Below are 17,544 nucleotides of genomic sequence, written 5' to 3' on the forward strand. Positions count from 1 at the left end.
GATTGATTGATAGGCACAGGGAGGGGGGGAGGTCTGCTAGATTGATCGTCTCTTGCATGCCAAACTGTAAAAAGTGCACGGTATCCGGAGCTGAGTCGTGACAAAAAAGGGTGAAGGGTGAAGGAATATCTCCGCTGGCATGGCTTGGCACACGGGCTGCATCGATTCTGGACTCAAGCCGGGATGGGCGAGCATCTTGCGTGGAGCTGTGACAACCACTAGATCTCGCCTCGGCCAAGGTTGCACAGCATGGACACGACACGACACGACACGACACGTACGGGCTGGGCTGGGCTGCCTCTGGAGTGCATATTTCCTGAGATGTCATATAATACCGAACACGAAGTGAATACCCTATCAGAGAGTTGCAGAGCGTCGCAGAGCAGAGTAGGATTTTTGAGCGCAATTCAATAATACCCGGATAAGGCGGTGATAAATCCAACGGTGCATTATACGGTGAGCTAGGGGACGTTTTCTATTCGTTTTCCCTATCCCAAAGCATCGGGTAGGTTTGTCGTGTTTGCCACAAAGGGCGATGCAGGGATCGACAGGGCCAATGATACATGTCGCCATAACAACGTGGGAGAGGACAAGATGCCGTCAGGAGCAGCAAAAAAAAAAAACAGCGCATCAATATCGAGATTGGCTTATAGTTCTATGCCGCTGACCTAAAGGAGGAGGAATCGGAGTCTAGGTAATTGTGATGTCTTTTTTTTTGTTATGCCCTTGCACTTTGCTCACGGCCTTGTCGGGCGGAGTAGAGTTAGATGGAACATTTAGGGCGAATGAGGTACGGCAGAGCTACGGCCGGACAAATTGAAAGCCTGTGCTTCACATGCTACCTTTTTGAGGGCAAGGGTGGGCAATCTCTATTGGAGTGAGAGCTTTTCTTGTTGGGACAAGGCCGGGCAACTGATTGATTGATTTCATGCACGCAAGCAGGCCTGCTCCATGCTGCACAGGGGGGAACGCAGGAGCAGATCGCTAATGAGGCTTATACGGATCAGCGCAACTCCGTTTGGTCCCGGGAGTTGGTAACAAACGGAGGCCTGTTTGGTACATCGTGCCGCGTATGGAGCCCGTATTTGTTTGCTTTCTACGATACCTGTCGGTCAAGTACATTATGCAATCTCACAAGTAGTACTAGTATTTCATTTGACTACTCCTGCAGTATACCCTGCTTTTTCACGGCTGGATATCGTGACGGGAGGGCGCCTTGCCACGCCCGTAAGGCACGGCCGGAGCTCACTCGGCTGTTCAAGGTTGGATGTAACAAAGCGCCAAGAAAGCAACAAGACAAGGAAAACAAGAGAAAGAAAAAACGTCAATGCATGGTCATCTCCACCCCCGCCGATGGGGCTGTTGTCGATCCGCTACCAAGCGGCTAGGGTCAAGGAGGCCGTTTGCTTGAACAGCCAGGCTTTTACTGTACTGCTGATTGGCATGGGCCGATGGCTTTTGCCTAGCTGAAACTTTACTGTTCGAGTTCTGATATTTCGGCAAATAGAGGAGAGGGCGAAGAACAAGAGGCGCTCTGGAGTTGCACAAGACGAGGCAATGATGATGAAACTCATGATTTCGGGGATGATGGGAAGCAAAGACGGAGAGCGATTTTGGGGGGAGGATGACATTTGAGATAAAGCTCGGCCAAAGATGACACCAAGCGCCGGCGCGTGAGCGTTTGAAGGGTTGAGAATGAACCTGACGTTGTTTCTTGTGCTGGCGGGTAAGTAGCAGGTACTTGGCAGCTCCATCGGGATGGGGCCGGTTGGGAGTCGTTGGGCACAAACAAGGTTTCCAACCGGATCTATTTCTTTCTTTTCATCATTTTGAATTTTATCTACCCCGGAGGCCGTGACACGTTTTTGACAGATGGGAGGGAGAGGCGGAGGCAGAGAGTCAAAAAAACGCTCACACGTGTCAGTCCGTAGCGGTACCTTTTTTTCTTCTTCCAACTGTCTGTATCTGGACAGAGGCTGCGGCGGGAAATAAGTGCTCCATGCCGAGTCAACGGTGGCAGAGGCGCCCGCTGGGATTGTTTCGATTTGGTAAATGGAACTTTTCAATTGATTATGGTAGTACCATCATACATGATCTGTTTCCCATTGTGTCATTTATTTTTACCTTCTGATGAACCGCTGCCGTTGTATTTTGCACGCAGGTTTCATGGAATCCTCTTTGGGCCACAGGCCGGAGCTCCCCTGGTCCATCGTGACGCTTCCGGGCCGCAAACACCCGGCCGACAGGGTCTCGCATGTTACATTACGGAACGAGCAAGATTATCCTGTCGCTGCCCCAACGTTTGATGTTTGGTTGTTTCTTCGATGGCCATGCCGTCTGCTTGTAACGGACGCTACTGTAGCCCGTCATCCAAGAGTCATGGCCCCCTAGCGTTCTTTTTTAGCTCTTGATGATATGCTACAGGGCATCCTTCAAAACAACGGCTGGATTGAATCACGATTACGGCAACGCTTGGAGGCACGGGGCAATCGAATCCGAGTCATCGGCCCGCAAAGAGACGTGGAATAAGCTTAGCTTCCGAGGGAGGGGACATGGGAATTGATTTGCTTCCCAAGCAGCGGGCTAGTTGTAGTTCTAGCTTCAGTAGCACGAGCAAAAGCAACCGGTGATGCCATGCTGTGCTACGGGCATTTCGTGGGTTGCCTCTGTCCCTCCTTGTGATTCACCTCAGCTCCCGCGCCTCGCCAGCCTGTCATTTGCTCCAAGCTGCCACGAAAAGAGCGCCGAGCAAAGCACAAGCACTCTGGAGATTATTTCCCAATTACGATCCAGTACGGGGCCACGGAGCGTTTGTGCGACGCTGAGAGATGCGCACAAGTTGGTCCCGAAAAGGGTCATGGGTAGGGAGTCGTGTAAGCGCGGTGGCTCTCACACACGATTTGAAGGCCTGTCATCACACCCCAACAGAACAGAACAGCCCCCCCCGAAAGCAACGAGGCTTGTGTCAAATTGCTCGCTCGACGTTTGTTGCAGGCTTCCGGTAGGCCGAGGCCTCTTTTTGGTGCCGGTGTGAGGGGGGGGAAAGGACGACTGGTGAGGCAGTAGAGTAGATGCATGGCACGAACTAATAACATGATATGATGAAAACATGAACAGGTCGATATAACGCAGACTACGTACTTCCGTACAACAGATAGTCGAAAGCACATACGCACATGTGATTGCATGGCTGTACAGTATAAATACCACGCGACGGGACGGGAGTGGGTGAGGCGTGTCGTATCGTATCGTAATATAGTAGAATGGAACTAGACATCTGGCCAACAAGACGTTGACGCCCCCCCTCCCCTCTCCATCGCCCTCCCGTTGATGCTACTGTAAGCTGCTCCAAGGCCAAAGAAGCTAAAGCAAAGCAGAGCAGAGCAAAGAGCTCTGGGCAAGGCAATCTCTCGACGTTCCCACGGCTTGGCAGGCCCAAACAAACGGACCAAACTCTCCAGCCCGCCCAAACGCTATCCACAATTATCCGGCATCGAGGACGTCAGCTTTGAGCAATTCGACCTGGATCGGTTCTGCTCAGCTCCCAGCCCGTCTTTCGTAATCTCCAGACGATTACGTCAGAGAATGGCAGCGCGAGGTGCCTTTAAACAAGGAGCATCCTTATTCGCAGGAGCTGTTTTTTGCCTTTGCCTTTGAAACCAATTCCAGTCGACAGGAACAAATAACCGTCCGAACCATCAAATCTCTTTAGGTAAGTGGTAAAATTCAATTCGTCTTTCTGCCGTCATCGTCTTGTCCATCAATTTTCTTTTTTGCTTGATGCCCCTCCTCTGCCTGTGCTTTTTTTTTTTTTTTTGTTTATTTACCTCTTTCAATCCCAAACCCTTGTCCTTTCTCCAATTTCTCTGCACGTTTCATACCGCATCTGTATCCCTGTCGCGAGGGGAACCGGGTGCAAGAAAACGCCTAAATCGAGTCAAAGACAAAGGCCAAGCAAGAGCAAAAAAAAAATCAAGAAAACGACAAGCCCCCCCCCCCGCCGCTCCGAGTCTTTGCAATCGCTACTGGTGATACGACCTGCGGGCCAGCCGAAACATTTTTCTCGACGGCCAATCCAAGGCTTCCCGATCGGTCCCGCTGCCTTGGTTTTGCGGCGGCCACCAAAAAAAGCAAAGCCTCCCTCCCTCAGCCCAGCCCAGCCCAGCCCAGCCCAGCCTATTTCTTCTTATTTCTTCTTCTTTTTTTTTTTTTTTAATTCCGCACAGTCCCAACTCCCAAGTCTCTTTTTGAACTCCATCATTCCCTTTTCCCCTCCCTTAGTAGCTTGTCCCGTTTGATATCATTTCTCACCCGCTGTCTCTTAGGCGCAGCCTATCACAGCCGCCAGCCTAAGCAGGTGGACCCCTTGTCTTCCCTCCCGCCTCCAAAAAACAAAAAAAGCTCCGCATTGCTGCTCCCTTGCCAACCAGCTAAGAAAAGAACCGGACGGTCTCTTTTTTGCTGCCCAGCATCCATCCAGCTTCCCGCGTCTAATTAACGCTGCTACTTTTACCTCTTTGGCTGCTCATCTCGAAAAGCCTCTTTCTTCCTCTTCTTCCTTCTTACTCTCTCTCACCAACACAACACACAAGGTCGACGACATTCCCTCCCCTCCCTCAGACAGACATTGGAGAGCAGCCGCACTGCCCTTATGTCTCTGCCATAGCCGATACCCAGTTTTACCTGCCATCTCAGCGGAGACGGACAGACTCGACATCGTTCGCTTTCTCGCGGCCTCATCTTTGCTGCCCATCACCACCGACTTGCACGACAGCTCGATCGACGACGAACAACACTCTACATTCTGTCCTACAGTTGGGCTCTAAGCTGAACACAAGCCATTGCCCACCATGACGGTCTTTATTTGCTCCCTGTAAGTCGAGTGGCTGTAATTGAACTTGTTTTGTCTTTTTTTTCCCATCTTCCGTCTCTGTCCCGCGTTTTTTGTGGCAGCTGCCATGACATCTACGCTACTCTGAGGCTAATGCACGTCATCTGTCTTTTTTGTCACCCTCTACAGATTTCTCCCCAAGACGGTGCAATTCAATTTGCCAGGCAACTCTCGCCGTCGACACACGCTCTCGAAGCGCCAGAAGGCTTTTGAACCGCCCAAGCCTCTGCCCACCGTCACCACCGTCGACGTCCAGCCAAGTCTCTTCACGCCGCGACCCGACATCACCCCGCCTCACACCCCGGTCGACGAGCCCACTTCACCCGATCCATTTGCCAACGAAGATGGCTTTCGCATTCACTTCCCGCACAGCGACAATTCTCCCGCCGGCAATGGCTCCAAGTCCTGGGGCGGCCGTGCTGACCAGCCGAAATCCCGGGCCAGCACGCCGCCGCCCGCCGAAATCTTCGAGAGCAGCCGCACCCTGCAGAAAGCAACCGAGATGGGTCGTCGAGGCATTGTTAAGCCCAGGTCTCTGATCCGTAGCGAGAGTCATGACAAGGTCTTTGCCTCTGCTTCATGGCGCGTCATCAACGCTGACCAGGGCAACGGAGGGCTCCGCAATGCCGCCTTGGCTGCTGCCCGCGACGGAAAGCTCTCGGATTACACTTGGGTCGGCACTTTGGGCATGCCCACCGATGCCCTCGAGGGTACTCAGCAGAAGCAAGATATCGAAGACACGCTGGCTACCGAGCACGACATGCTGGCCGTCTTCTGCTCCGACAAGGACTTTGACGGCCACTACACCCACTTCTGCAAGCAGATGCTCTGGCCCGTCTTCCACTACCAGATCCCCGACAACCCCAAGAGCAAGGCGTACGAGGACCACTCCTGGAAATACTACGTCAAGGTCAACCAGGCCTTTGCCGACAAGATTGTCCAGAACTGGAAGCGAGGCGACGTCATCTGGATCCACGACTATCACCTGCTGCTCGTCCCTGGCATGATCCGTAAGAAGCTGCCCGAGGCCAAGATTGGCTTCTTCTTGCACGTTGCTTTCCCCTCGTCCGAAGTCTTCCGCTGCCTGGCTGTTCGAAAGGAGCTCCTCGAGGGTATGCTGGGGGCCAACCTCATTGGCTTCCAGATCCAGGAATACACCAGGCACTTTTTGCTTACCTGCAGTCGCATCCTCACCGTCGAGGCAACACCCGAGGGTCTGCAGCTCGAAGACCGCTTCGTTGAGGTCGTTCACAATGCCATTGGCATTGATCCTGTCAGCCTAAACAAGCACCGTGAGGAAAACGAGGTGAAGAAATGGCTTGCCGTCATGCAAGAGCGCTACCAAGGAAAGAGGCTCATCGTCGCACGAGACAAGCTCGACCATGTGCGAGGAGTCAGGCAAAAGCTGTTGGCATACGAGCTATTCCTGAATAAGAATCCGGAATGGCGTGAAAACACTGTCCTGATCCAGGTGGCGCTGTCTTCGGGCGAGCCCACTGAGCTTGATGCTGCCGTCTCTGACATTGTTACGCGCGTGAATTCGTCGTGGGCAAATCTGGCCTACCAGCCCGTCGTCTATCTCAAGCAGGATATCGACTACGCCCAATATCTTGCCCTCCTCTCCATCGCCGATGCACTCATGATCACAAGCCAGCGTGAAGGCATGAACCTCACCTCCCATGAGTACCTGTTTTGCCAGGATGGCAAGATCTTCCCCGACAAGAAGCACGGCTCCCTCATCTTGTCCGAGTTTACTGGAACATCATCGCTCTTTGGCAAGAACGAGCTGTCGGTTAACCCTTGGGATTACCGCCAGTGCGCCGACGCAATCAAGCAGGCGCTCGAGATGGGCGAGGAAGAAAAGACACGTCGGTGGGAGAAGCTGTACCAGTCCGTAGTGCACCAGACAGGCTCCCACTGGTTCACAGAGTTCCTCGGCCATTTGGACCGGTCGTACGAGGAGCAACACAAGCGCGATCAGACCTACGTACCTCGGCTCTCGATGAGCTCGGTTTCCGCCAAGTACGCGGATGCTCAGCGTCGATTGTTCATTCTGGATTACGAGGGCACGCTCGTCAGCTGGGGCCCTGTGAATCAAATCATCCCAATCAGCCCACAGCGAACATTGGATGTGCTCAACGACCTGCTGCTGGACGAACGAAACACTGTCTATGTCATGTCCGGCCGACGACCGGAGGAGCTAGATCGAGTGTTCCGCCGCGTGCCGAACCTGGGCCTGATTGCTGAGAACGGCTGTTTCCTCAAGGACTGCGGCAAAGAAAAGTGGGTGGAAATGGCTGATGCGTCCCAGATCACCAACTGGAAGGAATCGGTCAAGCCCATCATGCAGTACTACCTCGAGAGAACGCCCGGCACGCAAATCGAGGAGCGACGCTGCAGTCTGCTTTTTCACTACAACAACGCCGAAGACTATGAATCAGCGTCTCGCCAGGCATCCGACTGCGCTAGCCACGTCAACGATGCCTGCGAGTCACAGAGAGTACATGCCCTCGCAGTGGACGGTGCCATCCTTGTTGAGCCTCTGGACTGGACCAAGTGCACAGCGGCGCAGCGGGTGCTTGAGCAACTCGGAGAGAGCATGAACTCGGACGACGCACACGAGCAGCCCGTTGACTTCTTGATGGTTGTCGGTGACGGCCGAGAAGACGAAAAGGTGTTCAAGTGGGCAAATAACCTGGGCAGCCAGAAGCAGATCAAGGACGTCATCACAGTGAGCCTTGGCAGCCGTAACACCGAGGCCGCGGCCACCTTGACACAGGGCGTGAGCGGTAAGTTATTTTTTATTGAAATGATGAGTGACAATGGAACAAGAGGGGCTAATTTGTGTGCACAGGCGTCCTCAACTGCCTTCAGCGACTTGCGTCTACCTCATGAGAATAATAGCTGATGTCGTCGGCTGTTTGCCTCTTCCCCTCCTCTCTTCTTGTCGTCGATTTTCCAAGTTAATTTTCTATGGCCACATTTTCGTTTCTTTGTTTTCTTCTCTATATGTTTTGTCGTGCAAGGCGTCTCTGGTACATGAAAAGGAGGCGTATGGATGGATATGAGTGAAGTTTGAATTATACCTGGATATGGCTTCATGGGGATCGTTTACCACGATGATTGAGTCCATATATAGCACGAGCACCCCCCCCCCCCCCCTTTTTTTTTTTTTTTCCCCCCACACTTGATAGGGCATCTAAATTAAAGAGAGAAGCCAGGGTGAAACAACTGTCCTTACCATGTAAATTGGCCTGCGTGTTTCGTTGTTTGACTCAAACTCTACAAGCCCTTTATTCTACTTTTACGTTTCTCGGTGTATTCTAGCATTTTTCTTTCTTGGTTTTTCTGGTTTCATCTGGTATAAGCGGTAACATAGACACACGCATTGGGAAGCATGTGTTTGGTACATAGCTATTAAGTATAAGCGCTCGCGTGCATTAACAAAGGGATTTTACATGTACACATTCTGCATCTCTCGGGGGCTGGCATCGGGTAGTTTTGGGGGTAAGCGAGAATGGATGGATGGGCCTAGTCATTCTGGTGATGGGCTGATTTTGTTGATTCATGTGTTTTTCTGTAGTTGGCTAAGAAAGCTAGTTTGAATCTCGTCGATGGGCTGATACTGTTGATTCATGTAGCTAAGAAAGCTAATTTGCCACTTGTTTCTTCATCCGAGAGCTATGTTGAAGCTTCGTGCCACTATCTGTAACACGGACCAAGAGGATGATTGGATGGGGTTGTGGAGAATTGGGCGTTGGAGATGGCTCTTTGACACGGATTCTTTTGTTTAGGGATAATGGTAAATACTCTTTGGTGATGATGTATTGTGATAGGCGGAACTGTAATGGTGAGCGTTGAAGTTGGTGCCATTGAAGCCAGGGTTTGGTTGTAGGGTTGTTACACAAAGGCCATCCGAGGGGTAATGCAGATGCAGGGTCTTGAAGAATGCAGCGTCATCTGCCATAGGTACTTGGGCCATCTCAACTCACTAGGGACTTCTCTCATCATTGCTCTTGTTTTCCCTCGGCAGAAACCAACGACCCAACGCAGTCAAGGCCCTACTATTGCCCAAGACAACTTAGTGTGCCGTGATTCCCATCCATACCAATTGAACCTTTAGGCCTTTGATTTTCCGGGGACACTGCGGAGCACTCGAAATCGCCGGAAGCGGAGCAGGTCCGAGCGAAATCGGCTCTCTCTGTGTGGTTGTTTGGTGTCTTTTTTTGTGGTCTGGGGAAAATGGATGCAAACAGACGATGACTCCCGTTGTGGAGGAGGTCACTTGGGTAAAATAAAACAAAACAAGAGCAATTGGGTTCTTACACATTGGCGTCTTCTTTTTTTAGACTCTTCTGGCCTCCTTTTTTTTCTTCTCTCTTGTTCTGGAGAGTGAGGTTTTTTTATTTTATTTTAGTTCTTACTGTGATCGACGTGGCGCCTTTTCTGCCCTCCTCTTTTTTTCTCTCTCTCTTCTAATTAACCCAGCTTGGTTGGGTTTCTGACTGATACTATCATATCCACCGGAGCTTCTCTCGACTCTTTGCCGGTGTCAATTGAACAGTTCAGACTTTATTGCAACAGCAAAACAGCTTCTTTTTCAACCATGGGCGCTTTTCCTCCGCCGCCGGTCAACACCATTGACTGGTCCAACGTCGGGTTCCGAGTCCGCGAAGGTCAGTTGCGAGCTGCTGCTCCGAGCCAAACTGTCAACTAACCCGCTGCCCTTGTTCTCTTTGTTCGCAGTAAACGGCCACCTTGAATCGACATACTCAGTCCACACGGGCAAGTGGACGCCCCTCAAGTATGTGGCAGACCCGTACATGCGCATCCACGGCATGGCGCCGGCGCTCAACTACGGCCAGCAGGCCTACGAGGGCCTCAAGGCGTTCCGCATGCCCGGCGACGACGACATCGCCATCTTCCGCCCGGACCGCAACGCCGTGAGGTTCCAGCACTCGGCCGAGGTCGCCTGCATGCCGCCGGTGCCCATCGAGCTGTTTCTACAGGCTTGCAAGGCTGCCGTTGCGCTCAATGCCGGCTACGTGCCCCCCCACGAGACGGGCGCCGCCATGTACATCCGCCCTCAGATCTACGGCTCCAGCGCCCAGCTGGGCCTGTCGGCGCCCGAGGAATACACCTTCTGCGTCTTCGTCATCCCTACGGGCGTCTACCACGGCTCGCACCCGGTCAAGGCCCTGATCCTCGACGAGTTCGACCGCGCGGCGCCCAACGGCACCGGCCACGCAAAGGTCGGCGGCAACTACGCGCCGGTGCTGCGGTGGAGCGACAGGGCGCGGACCGAGGGATACGGAATCACGCTGCACCTGGACAGCGCCCGGCACGAGGACATTGACGAGTTCAGCACCAGCGGCTTCATCGGCGTCAAGACGGGCAGCGGCGGCAGCGACGACATCACCCTTGTGGTGCCCGACTCCAAGTCCGTCATCGACAGCATCACCAGCCACAGCGCCCTGACGCTGGCCCAGAGCTACGGCTGGAAGGTCGAGAAGCGCGTCATCAAGTACGCCGAGCTGCCGTCCTTTAGCGAGGTCTTTGCCGCTGGAACCGCCGCCGCGTTGGTGCCCATCCGGAGCATCACGCGCCGTGGCACCAGCGGTTTCGCTGCCGGGCCCAATGTTACGCAGACGGCGGAGGCTGAGACGGTGACGTACATTCCCGAGAGCCAGGAGGATGCTGGGCCTGTTTGCCTCAAGGTGTTGACCGACTTGAAGGCCATTCAGCTGGGCAAGAAGGAGGACAAGTTTGGCTGGCGGTTTGCCGTTTCGGGGGCTGATGGCAAGGACATTGCGGGCGTGAACGGTGTGCATGAGGCGGATGCGCAGACGGTGGATGAGATGGATTAAGAGAGGAATTGACAAGGAAAAGGGAAGAAAAAGGAGTCGATGGCGTTGTACATACGTGTATCAGTTCAACATCAAATCACGGCATATGGTTTTCCAAAACAGCTTGTTGCATTTTTTTTTTCCAATTCATGAGCTGACTCGTACAGAAATTACGAAACCAACCACCACAATCATTATCATCATTACCACGTCTCATACACCGCAATTCCCTGCGAAAAGCTATCGTCAATGCCCTGCGTCAACCCCTGCGCAATAGCCTGCAAATCCGCCGGCACTTTGGCTACCACCGCCGCCGAAAAGTCCCTCGACGCATCCTGCTCGAGCTTCAAATTGAGCAAAATCACCGGGCTCACCACCAGCAGCTTATCAAATTTGGGTTTCGCCGACACAATGGTGGTGATGGTCTGGTTGACGCCCGTGGCGAGGCTGACGGTGGCGGTGGCGACGTCGAGGGTCTGGGCGAGGGTGAGGTTGGCGGCCTTGTTGGCGGCCTTGGTGCCGTGGTTGATGGCGGCGAGGAGCTTGGCGGACTGGACGGTGATTTCGAGGAGGGCGAGGGCGTCGCCGTCCCAGGACGCGACGGTGGAGTTGAGGGCGGTGGTGTCGGAGGAGATTGTGGTGATGGCTGTGAGGATGGGGTTTGGGTCCGGGGTTGGGGCGGCGAGGAGGGGGGTGATGAGGGAGAGGAGGGGGATGAGACGGAGTTGCATTTTTTTGGAGGATTGTTTGGGTTATATACGCGTCTTGGTGTTGTTGTTGTTGTTGTTGTTGTTGATGTCTAAGGGGAGGGTTTGTTGTGGTGTTGATGTGAGTATATACGTGATCAACAACAGGCACCAAGTTGGAATCAACTCCAGTGCAATTCGAGCTCCAGTATTATGAAAACTGCGTGGCAATTAAGCACAAAAAGAAGCATCAGCTCTTCTCATTCGGAAAAAAAAACACAGCCGTCATCGTCCATCTTATATACCCTCGTATCCCCCCTACAACCGTTCAACTCCTCCCATCCATCCGTTCGATCCTCTTCATCTAATCCATGTCATCCAACACCTCTAGTCCCCCTTCCCACTCCCTCATTCCCATCCCATCATTCAAATTACGTTAACAATTACAACCTCACATCACCACCAAAAGAAAACAAAGTGATCGTCGCTACCTCAGCCGGGCCCATATCCCAATCAGGCAGCTCACAACCCCCTCCCACAACAAAACATGAACAATACCAACCCAGACAAGGGAAAGCCCCCCCCAGCACGAAATCCTGCCAATTCTCTCTACTACTATTCCTTTATGCCCGTCGGTACTTGTTTCTGCTCTCTCTCTTCCCCAGGAACACATGCAAGTTGCGGGGAAAGGGCTGGGATTGTTCGTACATCCATGTCCATTTAGGCGCAAAGAGCGGGGAGAGCAATCGGATGGGTGTGTGGGGTTGAGATCTGGGGTAACAGGCACTTGTGCCAGCCGCGGCTTCTTGGCTTTTATTTCTCCTTTTTGTTGTTGTTCTTTTCATGTGCTAGGCGGGCTGGGCTTGAGGATTGACGTATTCGTTTCGGCATGTGATGATTGTCAGTCATACGTCTGGACAAAGTACATTTTGGTTTGTTATTCTGGGGTAATTACCTACTGGATAACAATCGATGGATGTAATCAACTACTGGCTTCAGCGTGAAGCAAATTGGTAATGGTTATTACCAGATGATTTGTAAAGATCACTTGGTCTCGTTTGTCACATGAGAGCGATCTATAAGGCCACTCCATGAGCACTGCCATCTTCATTCATTTTAATCAGGTACAGTATTCCAGGGTTTAAAAACATACCTAGTACCACAAGTCAAATAAAAAACCATTGTATCTTCCTTGCTCTTGCGATTTCTATCCAGGCCGTGTCATGTAGCACTTTGCTCATCGTGATGGCAGCAGGCTTGGCCTCAATTCCCTTATGTCTCCCACTCTTCCTCAGCCAGCCAAGTCTCTAATCGTCAACCCCTCTCCGTCCTTCAAGGGAATCGGCTTTTCTTCCACCTCTGTGGTCACTTCCATCCCAACCTTCCAAGCTTGAGCAACCTACGAAACGTTGCGTAGGTTCACCAAAGCGGCCTTATTTGGGTTCTCGAAAAAGAATTTGACAAGTGCCAAATCAAAGTATTCCCTTTGGCGCAGCTCAACTTCGTCCAATTGGTCCCATGAAGCTCCCATCCTGAAATATGGTGGACGTTCCTATCCAGGGTGTTGGCCCATAATCTCAATCACGGATACTTTGCGCCTCGCCAGTGATTGCTGCATCGATACGTCTCGTTAATTGTGAGTGTGCCAGCATATTGATCCAGCATTCTCGTTCCGAGGATAGAGTCAAAGCCATGTCTCGCAATGAAAATCTCCCAGTACACGTCGCACTTTTGTCCCGTACGCCAAAGCCGACTTGTGGTACGCAAACGTGTCGCATAATCCATGAGAGGTTCCATGATGATTGCCCGATAACAGGATTCATGTAATTTCAAGCCACGGGTCGAGTTCTGCAGAGTTGTCACAAGGCATATAGACATGCTCCATCGAGAGTTGTGACATCATCTGCATCTTCACCGCATCATGCTTGCAAACCAGAATGCCCGGTTCTTGAAACAATTCCAATACAGACGCCATGTTATACTCTCTGTGCAAATTCCTTCTTCCATCTTTGCGCATCATTTCAGTACCCTCATAGCCATATATTTCGGAGTTCAATGTCGAGCGATAGTGCCACAGAAACGAAATGTCGAGGCGCTTGTGAGTTCCGGGCGTAGGTTTTTTGAAGGCGTCGGCTATGTCGAAGCGGCTTTGTATCGTGTAAACAATAACTGCATGAGTCCATACACACTCCTTATGATGGATGTTTCAGCTATATTCGGTCTGATTAAGTGGTTGCCTCTGGCAGAAGCAACCAGGGTATGCTTTAATCAGCTTGCATGGGACAGAGGCGGCTGCTGGCATCTGTCTTGCGTGTCTGTCTCCGTAACAAGATGGTATGCCTAATAATCTTTGACACTATGGATAATTTCAATATCATTCTATGGCATAACTTGATGGATTCATAGCCATATGAGTGTGGATGGGAAGATAGTGAAGGGGTCCAGAACGTTACCTTCAAAGTCCACCAGACATGGAGTTGTCTCAATGTATTGAATCCCGGATCTCTAACCAAAAGCTGCGGCTATTCCTGCAACAACTCGGAGAAGTGCAGACGTGAAAACTTTGGTCGTGTCGTGCATTTTGCCGACTCCCAGTTATTTATCGCCACTCGTGTCAGGCCGTCAGGCAATTTCGAGGAAATCTACAGGCGAAATCGCAGACTGAGTACAAAGTCGATTGGAATCAATTCCAATAGAATTAGCCCTCCGATCGCCCATGCCTCTGCCCATCCCTTTTCAAGTCGCCATCCAGCAGTAACCAGAAGTGAGTCCTCTGTTTCTGGCTCGCTCACGAGATCAATCTTTTCATCAGTGTGGCCTTGTTGCCCCGACCTATCTTTCGGAGGGACCTTGCAGCTCTAGGAGCCTTTCGAAACTGGGTACATGATGAATGGTGTCGAACGACGAAGGAGGGCAAAAGTGTACAAGGGAGCACAAGATGTTGGCGGAACATTACACGGAGGATGTCGATGGAACATGACACAAACTTAGTAGCCACGTGAGTTGGCGCGGTGATCTTCTCGTTCGTGCGTGCTCACCCTCTTGCATCTGCCCCTTTATTTGACGTAGATAATCAGATGCCAGGCTGAATCAGCTACACTCCAAGCCCCGCCCTTCTCTGCTCGCAAAGAATTCCCAATCAGGAACAAGTGAGTTTTTCACTATCCCGTAGGAATCAAGACCTTCCTTTGACGATTGTACGATGTTGGACAAGTGACAATATCATCTACCAAGTTACTGCAGATGTAACCGGCTGTAGATTATTTATACATATGAAGACTTCAATCATCAAGCTAGCTAGAATGACTAGTAACCACACATCATCAGCGGCGAAAGGATCATAGCAGATCCGGCACTCGAGAAAAGATTGACTGAGGTCAAAGACTAGCAACTAGGCATATAGTACTAAAGAATGCTCACCAGTACTTTTTCTAAATCTTTCCTTTTACGTACAGGTAGATACCTTAATAGGTAATAGGTTACTAGGGAGATTTATTAATGGCACAAGAACTAACACGTCTGACAGCTTGTTCTTAACTGATTAGCCTCACAACTCCCGAGATGGCGTCTTCTCCACGGAAAGCTGCCGAGCCGCCGGTATAGCTGGCCATTCACCTCTACGGATACTATCTATTCTAAGTATGGCATTCTGTGAAGCAACTAATTCATCATTCACGCACGAAAACTTCCCGTGCCGCCTCACAGGGACGGAATATCGGAATGCTCATATGGAGCAAATGAAACGCTCCACCAACAATGTTCACGCTAACTGTTTGCAAGGAAGAGGTGGCTTTCCTTAATAGGAAATAACATAACGCATCTTTTACCTCGTCTCAATATGTGGTCCAGCCTCCCTATTAGATGAAGCCAACACAGATGAAATTGTTACTTCATGCCCAGTTAATTCAAGACACGCAGCAAGAAACCTCGATTACAAATGCGAATCTTGTCTCTGCTGCTTATGGAATGCTTCAAATCGCTTATACTAGTAGCCGACTGACTGTTGTAGATGTCTAAAGATGTTATAACCATGTGCAGTACCAAGTAAATAATGGAATAGATCCTCACGTGCATTGTTATCTTGTTAATCACACACAGCCAATATGGCTTTCGATCTTCCCAACGTGACACCCTCCTCGCAGAAAGAGTCATGTGAAACTACGCCGTACGACTCTTCATCATTGACGGAAGACATAGCCAACAACAATGCCAACGGTGGAAAGAAATGCACCCTCCCAAGTCAAGATGCAAACACCATTAGAGAACCGAAATCTCAAACATTGGGAAACAATGACCCAGAAAACGGACAATTACCTGCCCTCGGCGCCACCGTTTCGCGAGCAACAACTGTATCGAAAAAGAGAGCATACACTTTCATGATACTAATTGTCCTCACGCAAGCGGTACAAATGTTTGCGTATGGTGCTGGTATCATTGGGGCATTCACGGTTGGACATGCGATTGGGGCATCAGACCTCCAGTCTACGTGGATTGCGGCAGCATATCCTCTTACACAAGGCTCATTCGTCCTAATCAGTGGCCGACTGGGTACCGTCTTTGGTCATAAGAAAATGCTGACGCTTGGAGCGTCCATCTGGATCTTTTGGACGTTAGCTACGGCGTATGGAACCAACATTGTCGGCATCAGCATCATGAGAGCGCTTGCGGGGATAGGAGGCGGTCTTCTCGTTCCCAATGCTGTAGCTCTTTTAACAATCACATTCCCTCCTGGCCGACAACGAAACTTGGCACTTGCGCTCTTTGCTTCTATGGGACCGGTTGGCGGCGCTGGTGGATGCGTGTTCAACGGCTTCTTCCTTCAGTGGACAGACTGGACATGGCTCTTCTTCTTCTTGTATGGTCTTTTCTTCTACGCTACTCCGAGAAAAGAAACGATAGAGCTGATATTGTATTATAGGGCTGTCCTAGGGGCTGTAGTTTATGGAGCAGCAATCATTGCCGTACCAGATGACGAGCGATTAGATCCCGAGGGGAAGATTGATTGGATAGGTTCATATCTCGGTGTCGCCGGACTGGTGTTGTTCAATTTTGTCTGGAAGTAAGCGATGCTCCCCACCATGCCACTCTATGTTCCAATACTAATGCGCAGACTTATAGCCAGGCCCCCATAGTTGGCTGGAAGAATCCCTATGAATACATACTCCTCATCGTCGCCATCGGTCACTTTGCAGTGTTCTTAATTTGGGAATCAAAGTGGGCAGTCAGTCCAATCATCCCATTCGAGATCTGGAAAGTGCCATCCTTTGGTGCGCTGATCCTCGTGTGTTTCTTCGTCTTTATGAGTCTAGGTATATACATCTGGTATGTCACTGTCTTCTTGGCGAAGTTGCGGAATTGGGATCCCGTCTTGCTGGGATGTTCATTCTTGCCAATGGCCGTCAGCGGTACCGGCGCCGCCTTCTTTGCAGCATGGGTTGTACGCAAACTGCCAGCAGAAATGGTTGTGTGTATCGGCGCCTTGGGTGCGGTGGTGATGAATATCCTTATTGCAACGATGCCGGTTCATCAAACCTTCTGGGCGATGGTATTTCCCGCCATGATCTTGGCAGGATGTACAGGAGACATGGTCTTTGCTGCTGGCCAAATCATCGCCAGCAGCATCGTGACGAGGAAGCATCAGGGAACAGCGGGATCCCTGATAGGAACTCTCTTTACGTACGGACTAAGCACGGGCTTAGGATTTGCCGGAACGGTTGAGATTTACATAAACAAGGATGGAACAGATCTACTGGGCGGTTATCGAGGCGCGGCTTACTTGGGAATAGGATTTGCAGGGGCAGCCATAATCTTAACTCTTCTATTTGTGAGAATGAAGAAGAATACGGTCGAGGGCTGGCAAGGAGAAGATGCTGAGACTGCCGAACCGAGTGGGTGAGGCAATGCCCTATACATGTTGATATAAAGGGAAGAACTGTTGAAAACAAAGACGTCAATATCCAGAGGTTAGTGGGGTTTATATTTCAACAAGAGCAACAGTTGTGCATGTTTGTAATTAAATAGATGGATCAAAAGTACGGTCTGGGATTGATATACATAGCGTGTGTTGCCAATACGCAGGCATATAAGTAATCATAGTACCTAGCAATGATTTAAACTGAAT

The 17,544-nt window shown here is 51.0% G+C and overlaps 4 protein-coding genes across 4 annotated transcripts; 3 read left to right on the forward strand and 1 right to left on the reverse strand.

Moving 5' to 3' along the window:
* Positions 1-4,850: 4,850 nt before the first annotated feature.
* Triagg1_145 (CAZyme family GT20) lies at positions 4,851-7,786 on the forward strand (the record flags this gene model as incomplete). The annotated part of the gene is made up of 3 exons (XM_062896453.1): positions 4,851-4,873; positions 5,021-7,680; positions 7,746-7,786. 3 exons carry the CDS (start codon positions 4,851-4,853, stop codon positions 7,784-7,786), a joined length of 2,724 nt encoding a protein of 907 aa, XP_062760495.1.
* Positions 7,787-9,497: 1,711 nt separating this feature from the next.
* Triagg1_147 (uncharacterized protein) lies at positions 9,498-10,758 on the forward strand (the record flags this gene model as incomplete). The annotated part of the gene is made up of 2 exons (XM_062896465.1): positions 9,498-9,567; positions 9,638-10,758. The coding sequence occupies 2 exons, from the start codon at positions 9,498-9,500 to the stop codon at positions 10,756-10,758; spliced, it is 1,191 nt and encodes a 396-aa protein (XP_062760497.1).
* A 182-nt stretch (positions 10,759-10,940) lies between these two features.
* Triagg1_148 (uncharacterized protein) lies at positions 10,941-11,468 on the reverse strand (the record flags this gene model as incomplete). The annotated part of the gene is made up of 1 exon (XM_062896476.1): positions 10,941-11,468. The coding sequence occupies one exon, from the start codon at positions 11,466-11,468 to the stop codon at positions 10,941-10,943; it is 528 nt and encodes a 175-aa protein (XP_062760498.1).
* A 4,058-nt stretch (positions 11,469-15,526) lies between these two features.
* On the forward strand, positions 15,527-17,319 carry Triagg1_149 (uncharacterized protein; the record flags this gene model as incomplete). The annotated part of the gene is made up of 3 exons (XM_062896487.1): positions 15,527-16,278; positions 16,342-16,482; positions 16,542-17,319. 3 exons carry the CDS (start codon positions 15,527-15,529, stop codon positions 17,317-17,319), a joined length of 1,671 nt encoding a protein of 556 aa, XP_062760499.1.
* Between the last annotated feature and the right edge of the window lie 225 nt (positions 17,320-17,544).

The sequence above is a fragment of the Trichoderma aggressivum genome (genome assembly GCF_033847375.1).
Source record: "Trichoderma aggressivum f. europaeum strain CBS 100526 chromosome Unknown scaffold_001, whole genome shotgun sequence".
In the NCBI taxonomy this organism is placed as follows: domain Eukaryota; kingdom Fungi; phylum Ascomycota; class Sordariomycetes; order Hypocreales; family Hypocreaceae; genus Trichoderma; species Trichoderma aggressivum.